The sequence below is a fragment of the Passer montanus genome, unplaced genomic scaffold (assembly GCF_014805655.1).
Source record: "Passer montanus isolate IOZ18808 unplaced genomic scaffold, ASM1480565v1 scaffold22, whole genome shotgun sequence".
Classification (NCBI taxonomy): Eukaryota; Metazoa; Chordata; class Aves; order Passeriformes; family Passeridae; genus Passer; species Passer montanus.
The window spans coordinates 769,952-786,951 of NW_024366815.1; the positions used below are offsets into that span (position 1 = coordinate 769,952).

General features: G+C 40.2%; 1 protein-coding gene across 1 annotated transcript in view; it reads right to left on the minus strand.

Annotated features, from left to right (window-relative positions):
* The window catches only part of GOLPH3 (golgi phosphoprotein 3), a 31,147-nt gene extending 18,143 nt beyond the window's left edge, over positions 1 to 13,004 (minus strand). The window contains exon 1 of the mRNA XM_039709719.1: positions 12,614 to 13,004. Coding sequence (XP_039565653.1) covers positions 12,614 to 12,829 — 216 coding nt within the window. The 5' untranslated portion in view covers positions 12,830 to 13,004. The remainder of the gene's footprint in view (positions 1 to 12,613) is intronic.
* Between the last annotated feature and the right edge of the window lie 3,996 nt (positions 13,005 to 17,000).

Here is a 17,000-nt window from a genome sequence, read left to right on the forward strand (position 1 = left end):
ACCACACAAGTTAACAAAATTTCAGAGATAGTGTGGAAAAGGGAAAGAATGTAGTTGGAAAGGATAGCAAAATGTAACAACATCCCATTCCATGACAATCCACACTTCAATAGATAAACTGCATTCAAACCCTGAATAGTTTTCATAACCCGAATAGTTTCAGCTAGAACTTAGTATTTGGGACAAAGAACAGAGGAAAAAAAATGTATATTATTGGGATACCTGTGCTGAAGCCACTCATGACCAAAATATGCTGAGACAAGACAAAAAGTAGCTCCCCATTTTGGACTTCAGCAATGACTACCCTGATAATCATAAATTGGAAGTTATTTTATTTAAATCCAATAAAGCAGCAATAGCATCCCTTTCTAATTTTCTGAAGCAACAGCAAGTTCTTTCAGAGGCACCTACTAGCCTATTATTAGCCAACACATAGTACAGAGAAAACATAATATAAAATCATCATCTGTCACCCATTTGAAACCTACTGCAAAAGACAAGCAGAGACAATTTATCTTGAAATAGAGGCTGTGGCAAGTTGTATTTCATAATGGACTTAATCACAATTGTGACAGAATTGTCACTTTTTTACTAACAAGTTCCTCCCTGAAGTAGTAGTTTTGAGATGACAAAGACAGCTGGGGAGAACAGAAGGGAAAGGATTAACAGCATACACTGTCCAGGTGCTCTGCAGCAGGTGAAGAGTTATTAGGAACTTTGGTCTGCAACAGTTTTTGTGTCAGAGATGTCTGCTTCCTTCCCTCTGCAACTTATCTCCTATGTAAGAATTGGTCACAAGCAACTTTACAACTTTAATCTGCTTCACAGCTATGATTGCTCATGAAACAAACACTGCCTAAAAGCATTTTGATTTTAATGAAGAGTATGAGTGGAGTGAAAGGCATTGGGCTATCATATTCTCTCAAAAGACAACCACCATCTTAATACACTGTTTCCCTTATGTAGTCTCCCTACAACTACTGATATTACTTTGAGTTTTCAAAAGCACTTGCATCACCTGAAGAACTTCTACAACACATCCCCTTAGAGCTGCTCCCAAATCCAAACAGGCAAAGTACAAAATATAGAGACAGAACATATAGAGAAAGGATAACAACTGTACTTGGTTTATTATAAATAATGTTTTAGCATAGAATTTCAATTAATTCTGGTGACCCAAAAGCCTAATTTTAAGCATTCCAAATGCATCTATCACCAGCATTCTTCTACAATGGAAACACTACATCCTCTTGGATTAAATGGAGATACCAGCTGACAGCACTAGGAGAGGACAGAGAACAGTATGGAGCATTGTCTTCTAACACCTGTACACGATTCTGTTCCTATCCTTTCTAGCTGAAGGTGAAACTGCTGACTGGAACTGCTGATTGCAGAAAGTCAAATGGTCTGACACTGCTGCAGGTGAGCAAACCTCTTCTTTGTGATAACATAAATAAAAGCAGAAATCACAGGCAAATCAAAGCCAGTAACTGAGCTACCGGGCAATAAAACAGCAATAAATTTATGGATTCTTTAGATATGAAAACCTGTTAAAAGTTAGTAATTTGTTTAGGAACATCATGACACTATACAACTAATGCAGTTTTACATCTCTTGAATGGGGTCAGAGTCAGCAAGACTGATGCTATAGATGCTTAACTTAATACTGAGTGTGTTTTTGTATTTATCCAACAAATCTGACACCTGACTTTTTCAGTCAAAAACTTCAATTACATAATTTTTAGATGATCCCTTAGAAATAAGGAAGCCTTTAAAAAAAAACAAAAAACAAAAAAAAGGAAGTCTTTCCTTCCAGCATACTGTTACAAGAAGTTTCACAGCACAGTTTGCCAGCAGGCAAACTGGTCCTGAAATGCAATAGCAGAAAATTCAAAAAAGTCCACAAACTTTTCCAAGTTTCCAATGACAAACAGAAATGCTGGTCAATGCTAGAACTCCTCTTCTGCAGCCAGACACCATTTGTTCCACCTCAGCTAGGTCCTTATACAGACCTCAGTGAACCTCTGACTCAGCTTCAGGAGCCTTAGATGGAATAAACATATAAAGCACCTCCAAGTCCAGTGAGAACCAATTAAAAGTCCTTCTGCCAGCCTAACTAAACATATTTATAGGAACGTGGGGAAAAATGCAAATAACAGAAAACAATTACAGAAGGCGAGGAAAAGGAAAAACTACTGCAGCACTCCTTGAACACAGGCTGGAATGTCCAAAATTACTTCAGTTCTCAAGGTAAAAGTAGACTGCTCTCATCATAGCTATCTTATATGAACTGATCCATTTTCATCTTCAGGGAACCAAAAGATCTGTTCTTTTCCTTGCAATGCAGGTTACTGCAATTTCTATCATCCTGAATGCAATCACAGCACAGAAGCTGCAACAGGCAGCAAGTCTCAAATAAGACAAGTCGACGTAGTCAAATTATGTATATGCTTTAATGACCCAGAAATTCTTACTTTCTAATACACATTCAACATATATGTTTCAGTTTATTAGCTCTTAATAGCTATCAGCTTATTACCTCTAAGAAAATCTCACACTCCATGACACTGCAGTACTGAACAATGGCAGACAGATTTAAACAGAAAACCAAGTCCAGCTTCTCTGGCAGCATTCTTTAGCAAGTCCCAAATCAAATTCTTTTAGCAAGGGACTGTGTGGCCTTAGCCCAAAATGAAATAAAATGTTCAGGGTTCGGTTGTCTTGCTTGAACAACTCTTCAATAATAGTTTCAATGTTTTCCCCCATCAATGGACTTATCAAACAAGACAGACAAAAAACATCCTGCACAAAACAATTCTGGAATACAAGAATGATAGTTAACCTGAGAACACATGCATTTTTTCCCCCGTGCTTAGATTCCAAGACACTAGGCAATCCTGAAACACGAAACTGAAATTTAGTTCAGACAACCACATGTTTCAATAAAATTCTTAATTATTAGCAAATTCTAAAATACTAACCCTCCATTTTCCTTACTAAATGGTTTTCATACCTACTGTCTTGTCATATATTGATTTTCACTGCTTCTACAGACTAAACTGTTTTAAAGTATTTGGTTAAATACATAACCCAGCTTCACTTGATATGGGTGCATTCAGAAAAGGCTATTTTCTATGAATTATATAGCAAACAACAGATTTAATTACCAAAAGTGGGAGTTTCATTTTTCAGGTATCTCTAAAATGGGCAACAAAGTAATTTCAGCTACAGTAAAATAAATAGCTGGAAAAAGCATTTTGAATACATTCTGAAAATAAAATAATTTTATGAGACATTCATCCCTTTTACCAGTCATCCCTCAGAAATCACAGCATCATAACCTATATCCTGCAGCCATAACCTATATCCTGTAGCCATAACCTTAGGTGGAAGGGGATCACAAGGATCATCAAGCCCAACTCCTGGCCCTGCACAGGACACCCCAAACAATCCTGCCATGTGCCTGAGGCATCTCCAGAATCTCACTCCTCCCCACATCTGGGGTTGCCCCACCCCAACTGCAGAATGTGGCACTTGTCCCCGTTAAACTTCATGCAGCTGGTGGTATCAAACCCTCCGATTTGCCAAGGTCTCTCTGCTGGGCTTTTATGACTGCCAGGGGTCAACAGCTCTTCTCAAGTTGGTGCCATCAGAAAACACAGCAATAATACTAAAAACATAAAAACAAGATGCCCAAAACATGTAAATGCTAAAAAAATATTCAAATAAAACACTGCTATAGGAATACTCTGGATTTTCTCATGTGTCAAAGGAAAAATATTCAGACTTCAATCATGTGCAATTTAAATAAACTGGATTCCTCTTCACATTACATTAGATCTTTTTCAACCTGTACTAGATAGCTCTTTCCTGCAAATCTGACCTTTCAAGTAAGCCACCACCTTCTCAACCCCGAAAATTGCAGGAACATCTAATAGTACATCCTAACCTATGAAACATTTTAAAATCAAGAAGAAGTCAAGCCAGAGTGCAGGAGTGTTTATTACTGGAGTACTACAAGGCAAGGACTTTGATGTTTTACTCCACTCCCTCTTGATTTCCTCTTTTAATGCAAATGAAATCATTAGCCATTTACTGGAACATAAATTATACTCCAGTTATAAATAGAAGATAAGTTAGTGAGGGAAATTTCTGAAATGTTCTGACAGTCAAACACAGAAATACTTCAGGAAAGCATGCTTACATATTCTACAAAGCACAGTATTCTTGACAAGGATCTTGTCAGGTATTTGATTAACCTGCCACTGCATTTAGGAAAGAGTAACAGACAGCAGCTGCTGTCAGGCACTGAAAGCACTAAGGCCAGATGTTGCTGCCCATGATTTCAAGCACGTACACACACACGTTACACAGGCACATCTTTCATTAAAATGAAGATAATAAAAAACCCATACATTTTCTAAAGAGGAGGCAACTAGAGCACACACACTGCTCTACCCTTACGAGACCTCTGATTAAATCAGCATTTAAGAGTCTGACTGCTCATTTAGAAATGAAAAGACAAACTTAGAAGCCCAACTTTCTTCATGATTAACTGTAGACACAAGCAGATAATGACTTCAAATATTTGCATGACTCTTGCAAAGCCACTTTCCATCAGTGTCCAATCTCTATTCTCCATATTGGCACAAAATTAAAACGTAATTAATTTGTTCAACAACCTTTGATTTCAACAAACTGATTTCTACTCTACCTTGTACTGCCACGGAACATAAAATCTAACAATTATATGAAAGAAATGTTTAATTAGAATTTAATGTCCCCTAGTGCTGGGCTGAGCCTGGGTGGCAGTTAAGTCCCATAAAACTGTTCCCTCAGTCACTTTGGCATGAGGGGAGAGAAAAGTGAAAAAAAAAAAGTTTAAAAAAAAAAAAAAAGGTAAGTGATGCCAAATGCTTACCACCCACCCCAAGCAGACTGATGCCCAGGAGGTCCCTTGGCTATGAGCATCCACCCCACTCTCTCCACCCTCTTTTTATTGCTGACCCTGGTGCTGCACAGCCTGAGGTGCCCCTCTGGTCAACTGGGGTCTGCTGACCCGGCTGTGCCCCCTCCCAGCCTCTTGCATCCCCCACTGAAGGGGTGGGCAGGGTGAGGAACAGAGGTGGCCTTGATGCTGTGCAAACACTGCTCAGCAACAGAAAGCACAGGGTGCATGTTATCACCACTGTTTTGTGTTATCAACATTGTCTCGTCAAAAACAAAAAACATAGCACGATGTTGGCTGCTATGACAAAAATTAACTCTACCACAGACTGGTCCAGTACATTTCTCTTAAAAACAAAAGGAAAAACCTGAATCTATTAAGTCTTTCTGATACAGATTAAGCAGGCCCCTTATAGGCTGACTAAGTAAGAGGTGAAGGTTTCACTAACTTTGACTAGGCAGGCCTCATTTATTAAAATTATAATTCAGTCCTCCAGGTTTACAAATACAGTGTATCTGCACCCAAATAAAACATCTACATCTTCACTCTCTTCTACCTTTTCTTTTACAGCAGCCACAATTAAAAACACTGTGTAAAACACTGTATTATTTCAAACTGGGAAGGTGCACAATGCTCAATTTTGATTAATATGCACCTGGTCATTAATGTGGATGGAATTCTAGAATCGTGCTTTGGGTCTTTATAAAAGCATGTACATAATGGAGAGAGATTCCTCTGTTCTTAGTCTAAATCTTACCCATCTTCCTTTCAGTTCTTTTCAGAACAAGCTTCTAGTTCCTCACTTGTTTCACTTGCCCAGGTGCAAGCAATCTTCAAGAAACAGAGTAACTCATAATAATGCCACGTCAACATCTTTGTTATGACGTTAAATAAAAAGTCCACCCACTGCACTGCTCTCACACTGAAAGGAACAAGTTCCTCCATTTACTATTTAACATATACTAACTGTAAACTGAGAGTCTCAGGCATAGTTTGCAGAAGCTACTAAAGCAGGAGTTCCATTTCAATATCCAGCCGAAGCAATGTAGTTGCAGTTAGCCCTCCCTGAGTGAGCAGCACAGACAGAATATCCACCTTTTGTCTTGTCTGACATTTACCTCAAGCTACACAATGACTGTCATATACTTGCCTGGTCACTGTGCCCTGCAGAAGACAGAACACTGAAATTACATCATAATACATACAGAATATTTCTCTCGTGGCACAGACTGCCCAGCGTGGAAGTGCCACAGTAAAATCAAGTGTCTATTGAAACAAAAAAGAAATGGAAGTGCAATGTGCTGTGCTGTACAAGAATGACAAGCTAAATACAAACCTCCTGTTATAAACCATGTACAAAAGACAGTCTGGCAGCTAAGGACTCTAAATAACACAACCACATCATGCTATTTAGTAAGACCATAAAGGCAGATGACTAGAAAGTATATAGCAAAAAGCAGCTTACCAGTGCTTAAAAGAGTATCAGCAACAGAAAGATATGCAAAAAGCCTGACAACTAATTTTCCCAGTGTGATGAAAAAATCCTGTAACATCCACAAACAAAAAGAGAGCTTTGAATATAACACTTCTCCCATTATAAAGACCTTGCTTGTATGGGTTTATTATGTCAACAGTCCACCACAAACACAGGAAGAAAAAAAGAAATAAAGAAAAGTGAAATGCAGTAGTTTAGCACAGGTTTTACTGGGGGAGGTGGGAAAGACTTGGCATGCATAATGCTGGTTCTCACTCAGACCAACAGCATAGTGATTTTGTGCTGCTACTCACTTGTGCTCCTACTCATCCAGGCTTTCATACAGTGTACATTGAGGAAGAGAGCAATTGAGAACTATTTTATGTGCAATTCATAATTCTTATGTCTGAAAAGCACATGTGAAATCATTCTGCAGTAACATTTTATCAATATTTCTGAGAGAAAGCAAGTTACTGAAATTTATTTAAGACCTGTTTGCAAGCCAGAAAAAAACCCAGTTAAAAGTGGCACATGGCTAGTTAACTAATTATTTTCTTCTTTTACTAAAACTTATGAAAAAATGGACTGAGAATGTTGTGCAGAGAAAACCAAGCACATTTACTCCAAACTAGCTTTCCCTCTTCCCAGTAATGCAACACAGAGATGAGTATGTGCTGTAGTAATTATCTGATCTGTAAGAAAGTAATTCCTAAATATACTGTCTGCAATACTTAGTCTGGTCAATTTTCCCTTGCAAAGAAGTCCATTACATGGACCTCGACTAATTGAAATAAATGCTATCTATATAGCACTAAATGTTATCTACATTAGGATTAAAGAATACCTGAAAAAAACCACTACTTCTTTAATACAAAATATGATTTTCAGTTTCATTATTATTTCTCTTCCAGCAGTAAAGAGCAAAACTTTCTTATATATATACTTTATTCAAAATGTTTAATAAAAGTAGCTTGCTAAAGGGAGAGGAAGACTAGTTATGGCACATTTTTAAGAGCGCTTAAGTTAAAGCTCTGAGAGCATGTAAAAAACTGGAAAGCACTACTAAAAATGCCCTGACATTTGTTTTTGACTTTGCCCTACACCAGACAGCTTGCCATAAAAAAGGACTTTCTACACTCAAAAGTTACTCATAGAAAAATAGTATCAATTACAGATTAACCGTGCTATGAAAGCAGGGATAACCACACCAACTGCATGCAAATGATCCAAAACCAGCCTCAAAAGAGCCCAAAAGCAGGATTTACTCAGCAGCACAGTAAAGAGGCACTTTACTCATCTCGTAGCAAAGAGAATTGGGGTACTCCTCCTCCCACACCTCCTATCTTCTCCTAGTCTGTCATTTATCTATAGACATGAAATACAAAAATAAAAAAGACCAAAAAGGTAGGCAACTATGAAAGAAAGAATTTTTCACCACAGACATTACACACTTTGTTGTTATTAGGCCCTGAACATTTGAGAAAAAGCATGCCTTTGTCCAGGTTTCAACACATTCATACATCACTCTTCAACTGCAATGCGAATGAATTCCCAGCGGACTCCTCTTCAAGTTACACTTTGTTTGCCTCAGAAATTTTCCAGCAAAACTTGGGCGCTTCTAAGTTGACATTCAGCCTCCTGCTGAAACTGTTTTCATGAGACAAAAAAAAAAGACTAAAAGGATACAAAGAAGACTTTTCAAAATCTGTTAATTTCTTTCAAAGGCAAATCACCTCAAGACTTCTGCATCACAGTATCCATTTCACTAAGTCAAACCTTGAGAGCAGGAAAAACACCACCCATATTTTGAATGTCCTCAAAATTCCCATGCCACCTTTCATGCAAGTACCTTTAGGATTAAAATACAAAATTCAAAAACCAATTGAGACACTCATATTTGTAAATATAATAAGGAAACTACATTTTAATACTAATCTGGTCAATACAAAATAGCCTATCTGAAGCAGGCACACTACTTCCCTGAAAGCTTATTTCAATACAATTAAAAATATCATAAGCTGGAGACCTTCATGTGACCTATCTGGACACAAAGCTATGCTGCAAAACCAAATTTTCAGCAGTAAATGAAATTTTTGAAGGCCAAACATAAACAACAAAGATCCAAGATAATTTCTGTACCTAATGAAGTGATTTAACGTTATTTCACTCCCACAAATTACATTTTAGTCTTCAGCTAAGAAAGGGTAAAAAATCTAAGAAATATTTAATGTTGCAGTAGACTGCAGTAGCCAGGTGTTTTTCAGCATACTTTACATGAGTATTCTTTCAGCAAGTGAGGAATTAGTTACAGGTCAAATAAATATTTTATCTTGGTGGGTGCCAGGTCTCTATAGGTGCTTCATTTTGTTTAGTTGTGGCAATTGTATAAAGGATAAAAGCAGCTCAGTACATTGCTACATTTGAATAGATTCCCAACAACTACCAAAAGAAAATTTCAAAAGGGAGGAAAAAGAAAAAAACCAACCCAAACCCACCACCAGAAGAAACCCTACAAGGATGAAATTCAGTGGAGCAAGTCACATAGCAGGACCACCTCACAACCTCTCCATTTTTATGGCACTGAATTACAAGATGCCGGGAGGACCTGTAATGAAACAGCTACTCTGTACTCATCTCTTAGCTATTATTTTTAAATAAGCTGGAATATAAGTTCTAATATTTATTACTCCATTCTTTTGCTTCAGTAGTTCTTCACTGTAACTTCTTTTTGCTGTGGCTTTGACCCATCCTATTACAATACTGTGTTTTTTACCTAATACAGCACTGGTTTACTTCAGTGCATGCTTTTCATTCCTATAGCAACTGGCTATTGCTCTGCTTTAAATGGATGAACCTGGCTCTCTTTTCCAGACATGTTTGTGAAGGATTTCCAAATACATGCAGGTATTGTGATGGCTCCCTGAAAAATTTTAGTGATGTATTTTCTTCCAGTTTATTACCCACTCCACCAAGGACACCTCATCTGTCATGCTATGCAAGCAAGCACATATTTCAGCACATATCCCTTATAACCTATCTTGACTTCAGAATACAAAAATAATTATGTGTACACAGAAAATACAGACTGAAGAGGAACTGTTGGTGGAAAAGAGCAATCAGAACACATACATTAGGTACAACCTAATTAGGCCAAACTGGTGGGGGACACAACATTAACAAATAAAAAGACCATGTCCAAGAAGCATGCACAAATGCAGCTAATTGTGTTCAGATGTCCAGGGGGATTGAGGGGTGGTGTGCTTGTTTTACAGCTGCCAGAAATTCCCATCACTGAATCCATACTGCAGCAGCAACTAGACAACAACTCAGAAGTCTTCCTGTAGTTGTTTATAACCATCACACCACCCTGGAAACAAGATTCACATGAGTATCTAACGATCTCCTGGAAACACTGAATTCATCAATGCATCACTAAATATCTTCCTGAAAAACTGTCTCCTAATAGCAAAGAGTCATCCATGTACACTTAGAAATTATAAAGGTAGCTCCATACACGTGAGCTATTTTGTATACAATTCATACGAAGTTAAGCCACATCCACCAGTGTTTAAAATTCCCTAAAACTCTGAAAGCTATGTTATCAATGCATGTATCAGTAAGTGTTCTGAGAAAGCACCTATTTACAGGGAAATATGTTCTTTGGCTAAAACAGAGTCCTTGTTTTTATATTTTTTATTTATATGTTCTTTGGCCAATCCAGTCTACTTCTTGTATTTTTTTTATTTTAATGTAAACATTAAATTGTTTTACCCTGTTGGAATAAACAGGAAGGATAGTCTCAGCTTTAAATTTACAGATTTTCAATCAAGCTTGTATCTCATAAACTTGCCTTTGCCTGTCCCTTAGACTTCACATAGTTTCACAATTAAACTTTAGAGACTCTATATTGCTCTGCTTTGCTCGCTCTCTTGAGAAAGTCTCACTCAAATGCTACAGTAAATCAGTTCTACTGGAAGCAAAGACTTTGTAAAAAAACATTTCCAGATGTGTAAAGTAAGCTGGTTCTGCTTACTTATTATTAGATCAACAAAGAACAAAAAATATTCATATTGTAAATTGAGCCTGTAGTTTTACTTCCAGTTTAAGAAGGAAAACACATGACAAATGGTTTAAATTGTGTACCCTGTACACAGGGGCACAAGCAGGTCCAAATCAAAGTCTAAATCCCAACACTTCATGTCTAGCAAAGCTCAAAAAGAGGGCATGCTACAGCTCCTGCATTTAAGCCCCCTGCTCTAGAGATGACATTACAATTCTTTTTGTCTGATGTCTCCACTGCAAAATCTCAAGGAACTTAGGGATATCCATGCCACTGTAAACATTCAGTTCCTTTTTCTAGACAAAGGAATAATGGACCGTCTTCAATGCATGTCACTGTTGTGCTTAGCAAAGTCAGATAATTTGTAACATTGATGCACACCATTGCAAAGGCAGCCTTTTTGACCCAATGGTAACTATTGCCTTTTGATATACCATGAGGATTTGTGCCACATACTGCTCCTGGCAGATACAACGCTCCCTACCTTGAGATCTTTACATCATAATGCCCACCAATTCAGGATATTTAGCACACAGTCCTGGTCAAAAAACAGGTTGAAAGATCACCCAGTTTATACCACCTTCCTCAAGGTAAGGTATCCTAAGCCAATCCTGACAGCAATTGCTCCTACCACTCCTAACTTACTTTCCCCCAACTATTCAGGCATGTAGAAAGAGAAATGCTCACATGCATTCAATTCAACAAGCCTTCAATTTCACACACAGAAGCAGAGATCATTATCTACTGAGGCTGTCAGGACGCCATGGCAAGGTCCACCTGAAATGATGGGACTGCAAGAATATGCTCTGAAACACACAGTCTGAGAGAGAAATACAATGCTATTGCAGCAGGTACATACACAGATCATAGAGTTACAGAATAAACTGCGTTGCAAGGGACCCACAAGGATCACTGAGTCCAGCTCTGGCCCTGCACAGCATCATCCCCAAGAGTCTCACCATGTGCCCAAGAGTACTGTCCAAATGCTGCTCGAACCCAGACAGGCTTGCTGCTGTGATATGTGTTAAAAAGCAAATGTTAATCAAGAAAACCACTCTTTACTCACTATCAACCAGTAAATTTATTGCAGATGCAATGCCTTGTCAAAGAACATATAACTTACCAGCTTCCCTCCCATATTATATTGTCATCCTGAACAGGCAGAGCTTCAAGAGACTTCCATTCAAATCAACAAACTGGATTAAATTATTTACTTGTCACACAAATTAAAAAACAAAAGCAAATTTACTTGACAAAAAAAAAAGAAAAGCTGGTCACTTAATCAAATCCATACTGTACCTCATATCTAATTTATATAGGATGCATCACCCTATAATCATACACCACATCAAATTAAACTTCTTCCCTGACAGAACTCTCATTCCACAGTGTGTGTGCTTTCTATATTGACTGCCTTTTACAAATGAAAAAAAATTCAACACTGGTGGAAGTACACCTTCCTCAATGACTTACTCACAGAATCATGGCAAACAATTAAGCAGTGAAATCAGATATATATCAAATAAAAATACAGAATTATATAATAATGCAATTTCTTCATTTTGACACACTTCTCGTTACTCACAGCCCATTTTTGTCATATAACTCTCTCTCCAGTTTTAAGATATTTTTCATATGCATTACTCCGCAAAGTCTTAGTAGAAAAGGGCTGCTCAGCATCCTAGAGCACTTGAGCACCTCGTAAGTACATAGAGTTCTGACTGACAAAGCCCACAGGAGTAGAGGGCTCTCCTACATTAGAGGCATGGATAAGTTGAAGGAGCATAAATGTGCCAGGTTCACCCAGGCCCTCAAGTCCAACGCTGGCCTGAAGCCCTGGCCCCCATACCCGGGTCCTCTATGTTCCCTCTCATGTGTATTCATCTGACAGCCCTTCTGCAAACCCCGCAACCAAAGCTCTACAAACTCTGCCGGGTTCCCCCTCCCCAAAACCCGTGCCCTGTTCCAGGCACATCACGTCCCCCATCCCCTCTGCCCCCGAGCCCACAGCCACGCTCACTCCTGTGAGCAGCGCCCTTGACCCCATCCCACCACCAGGCTCCTCTTCCGCACAGCACCCCAAAAGCCGCTGTCCCCTCGGGCACCCCCTGCCCAGCGCCCCCGGCCGCACCTCACGGTCCTTGAGGCCCAGCAGCAGCACCTCCTCCATGAGGGTGAGCCGCGTTTCCTTGGAATCGCCCTTCTCGTCGTCGCCAGAGTCGTCCCGACGCCCTTCATCCTCGGGGCCGCCGCCGGCGCCCCGCTCCTTATCGGCGGCGGCGGCGCTGCGGGAGGCCTCGGTCCGGCGCTGCACCAGCCCGGAGCTGCGCTGGGTCAGGGAAGTCATGGCGGCGGGGAGCGAGCGGGGCTCGGCGGCGGCTCGGGGAGGGGACGGGCCGGGCTGGAGCCGCTCCGCCCTACGCGCCGCAGCCGGGGGCAGTCATGGGGAGCGGGCCGGTCCCGGGGCGGCCGCGCTGGCGGCGGCGGCGGCGGCTCAATATGGCGGCGCGGGCTGATGTCAGCGGAGGATGTGGCAGCGCCGGGCGGGGCGGCGCCGGAAAGGGACCCGCGGCTGAGGGAGCGCGGCCGTGACCCGGGGCGGGCACTGCGCTGCCTTCGGGATAGGGGTGCCCTTCCACAAGTGCCTCGTTGGCACAGCGGCAAGAAGGGTCGGTTTCATACAGTCATTAAAGTTGGAAGAGACCTTCGAGACAATCCAGTACAACCGTCCGCCCCGAACTGCCCCTGTAACCCCTAAACCACATCACCGGCGCCGGATCCAGACGGCTCTTGACCTCCAGGGACAGCGGCTCCCGCACGTCCCTGGGCAGCCTGTTTCCATGGCTGACCCTTCGAGTTCAGCCAGAAAACCGTGTCCGATTTTGTGGCGGGTGGATGTGGCGATGAGCAGCCTGGGCTGCTGGAAGGTGCACGGCCCCAGGGCCAGCGCAGTGACCTTGCCCTTGGGTTCGGCACTGGAGAGGCCGCATTTCCAATGTCCACTGAGTGCTCCTGGGCCCCTCACACGACACTGAGGAGTTTAGAGAAGGGTCAAGGAGCTGAGGAAGGATCTGGAGCACAAGGCTGATGAGGAGCAGCTGAGGGAGCTGGGGGTGTTTGGCAAAAATAAGGCTCAAGGGGAACCTTATCACTCTTTGCAAACTCCCTGAAAGGAGGGTGTAGCCCAGTGGGGTTTGGCCTCTTGTCTTGGCAGGACAAGAGGATACAGCCTCAAGCTGTGCCAGGGAAGGTTCAGGCTCAGCATTAGGAAGCATTTTTTCACAGAAAGGGTGATTAGACATTGGACTGGACTGGACCAGGGAGGTGGTGGAGTGACCATCCCTGGAGGTGTCTGAGGAAAGACTGGATGTGGCACTCAGTGCCATGGTCTGGTTGGCACGATGGTGTTCTGTCACCAGGCAGAACTGGACTCAAAGATCTCAGAGGTCTTTTCCAGCCTGGTGGATTCTGTGATTCTGTGTCCCTGTCCGTGGCAGAGGGTTGGAACGACATGATCTCTTCCAATCCAAATGCCGTGATTCCATGATTCTATGTATATATACATGCACCTGTCAGGTGAACTCAGATGAGCCCTCAGCAGTTTTCACCTCAGATTTTGGAGATGGAATCCCTCAGTTCTGCTGCTGATGGGCATCTTTTCAAACCTTAAGCCCTTTTGTATGTGGCACACCAAAAACGCAAAAAAAATCTTATCAAGTATAAATCCCAAGTAAGTTTTCAGGCAGTGTAATTTATTGCAGAATAAAGGTGTTCATGCTGTAGGCAAGGATGGCTTACACTTTTTTAGTTCACAGTTAGAATATTGCATTTAACCAATATTGTGTTTATGGACACATAAATACAAAGATATGTAAAATAGGTATTTAATATATGAATGAAATATGTCAGTAAATAGATGGTTGGTTTTAATAAGTTGTTTGTTTGGTGTTTTAATTTATTGTTGTATTTTTTATTTTTTTTCCTAACTGGATCCTGTTTACCAGGAGCTCTGAGTCACTCTGGAAGTGACTTTAGCTTTCACACCCCCAGTTCTTGCATCCCTTCCTATTGTCACTTGGTGATAATTTGGTGCAGCATAAGAAAGAATAGCAGATGGACAGTCCTGATCCCCAGAGGATCTGGATCACTCACGCAAGTGTTTGCTGGTTGTTCCTCTTCTGGTTTTTGAGGCCTGCTGATTATTCACAGTCCACTCACTGTGCAACATTCTGATGGGTTTTTTTTTTTATTTTTCTGTGTTTTTTGTTAATTAAAATGTCCTACTGTACCAGCTCAAATGCCAAACCAAAGCTGAAGGATCACTGTTATTTTTATCAAATTAAAGTTTGCTCAAAGAAGAGATATGACAATAGCACTACAAGATGTGTTTCCTGGAAATGTAATTTCTGAGTTGTAATTAAACTCAAACATTTATTCATTTAGTCCTCTCTGAGCAACTTGGATATTTTCCTGAGGATTACAGTCCAGATGACAGGCATGTAATTAACCTGGGTCATTCCCTTTGCCTTCTTTCAATATAGTCACTGTATTAGCTTTTTTCCTGTTCTTTGGAGCTCACAAGGTTTATTGAGAGCCATATTTAGAGATCAAAAAGAGATTCCAAAAAGCTATTTTGGAAACCTGTATTTAAGCTATCCTGGCTTACTGATACAAGTCACTTAGCTGTAGTGCTACTGTTTAATTTTTTTTTAAAGTACTGTTAATGGAAAGAATTTAATCTTTGTGAAGTCTGATAATATTTACCTATTTCCCCAGAATGCAAAGATATTTGATGAATACATTTTCTGACAGGAATGTTAACAATTCTTACATTTTACTTTAGTAATATCATTGGTACAATTTGCCTTGTGCCTACATTCAATTCACATTCAAGCATGACTTACATTTTCTCTAATTCCTATCTTACAGCAATTTTATCGTCTCCATTTTTATCAATAGAATGCACTGTTTGGGCTGTTACACTTATTTTCACTATCCCACTAGATTACTGTGGCATTTAAGTACATTTTTATTTTGTCCTGATTGCATTTTAAAGGTTAACTAATGGAATGTCCATTATTAGCTGATAATTTTTTTTGTCTTTTTTTTTATCCTTTCCTGAAGGGCCTCAAAGGACTCATCATTACTTCATTTTTGTAAAAAACAGACTTTTAAAATAGTTGCTTTAATAGTCTTTAAAAAGTTGCTAATTATATTATTGATTTGCCCTCTTTACTGTATTTTGTTACAAAAGCAAACAAATTAGGATCACTAATAGGTTAATCATTTTTTGTTGATCAATTTAGTTTTTATTATTATGAGGTCTCCAGTGAAGTTCCTTATACGTAAGAGTCAGTTTTTTGACTTAGAAACTCAGGTGTTTGCACAAATTTAATGTTGTCATTACAAACAAATGCATTTCTTCATTATTAATTTCAGTTCTGACTCATTACCTGATGAACATAAACTAAGAAGTTCAGTGCGAATCATGAACACATGAATTGAATTTTGAGCCAATTAATTTTTTTTTCTACACCACTGCAACACTGATATACAAAACAAAAATCTGAATGAAAAGGATAGCAAACAAGACATGTTTCAGCATGTGATTTTGTTGTTGTTCATCCTTTCCTCACAGCAGAGAGCTGGTGTGCCAGAGAAGAGCACTCTCTGGATATCACCTAGGAGATCCTTTGTCACGACCTTCATAACTGTGATTTATTTTACAGTGCCAAGCAGTATTTGAAAAATATTTGCATGGCTTTATCAGGAGTTCAGAAGGCTGTAGCCCCCGACACTGCAATGTGTGGTTGACTGTTGATTATTTGGGTTGTCACTGGGCACCTTGTTGGGTACAGACTCCTCTTCCTCCCCCATCCCAATGCCAGTGTTATCCAGAGCGCTGAGGCCCAAAATCTTCAAAACACTTCTGTTAAGAAGTAACAATACCAAAGTACAGGCTGTGGTCTATAAATAGTTTTGTTCATCTTGCAGTAAATTGACCTTGTAATGCATCCTAGTTTATCCTTAAGCCGGTCTCTGGCAGAGTGCAGTAGTCCTCTGAAGTAGCTAGGATATTTTTAATTGCTGCTAGCCACCTGGGAGGTTGAAATAAAAGGGAGAAGAGCAAAGGCATGAATCTGAGAATTTTACTTTCTGTCATGATAGTTGCAGTTGCCATTATTTGCTTCTCCGTGGGAGCAGGGATTACCTCAGTGATGTCAGCAGGAAAAGTGAGTGGCAAACTGATTGCAAGTGTGTGTTGGGACAGCAGATCCTGAAAGAGTAACTTTATTTAACACCTGAGGTAGGAGCTCACATTCTGGTAACTACAAACAAATGTTTCGCAACTTGAACATCAGGAGCATGACACAGAGCTGGTTGAAGCAAGGAATTGCAGACACCTCAGCTTAACAGATATGCTCTGGAAATTCAGACACAAAGGGTGAGTCCTACTGCTCCCATCACAGTACTATCACAAGATATAGGTGGGCAGATTTTCTCCTGAAGAACAGTTA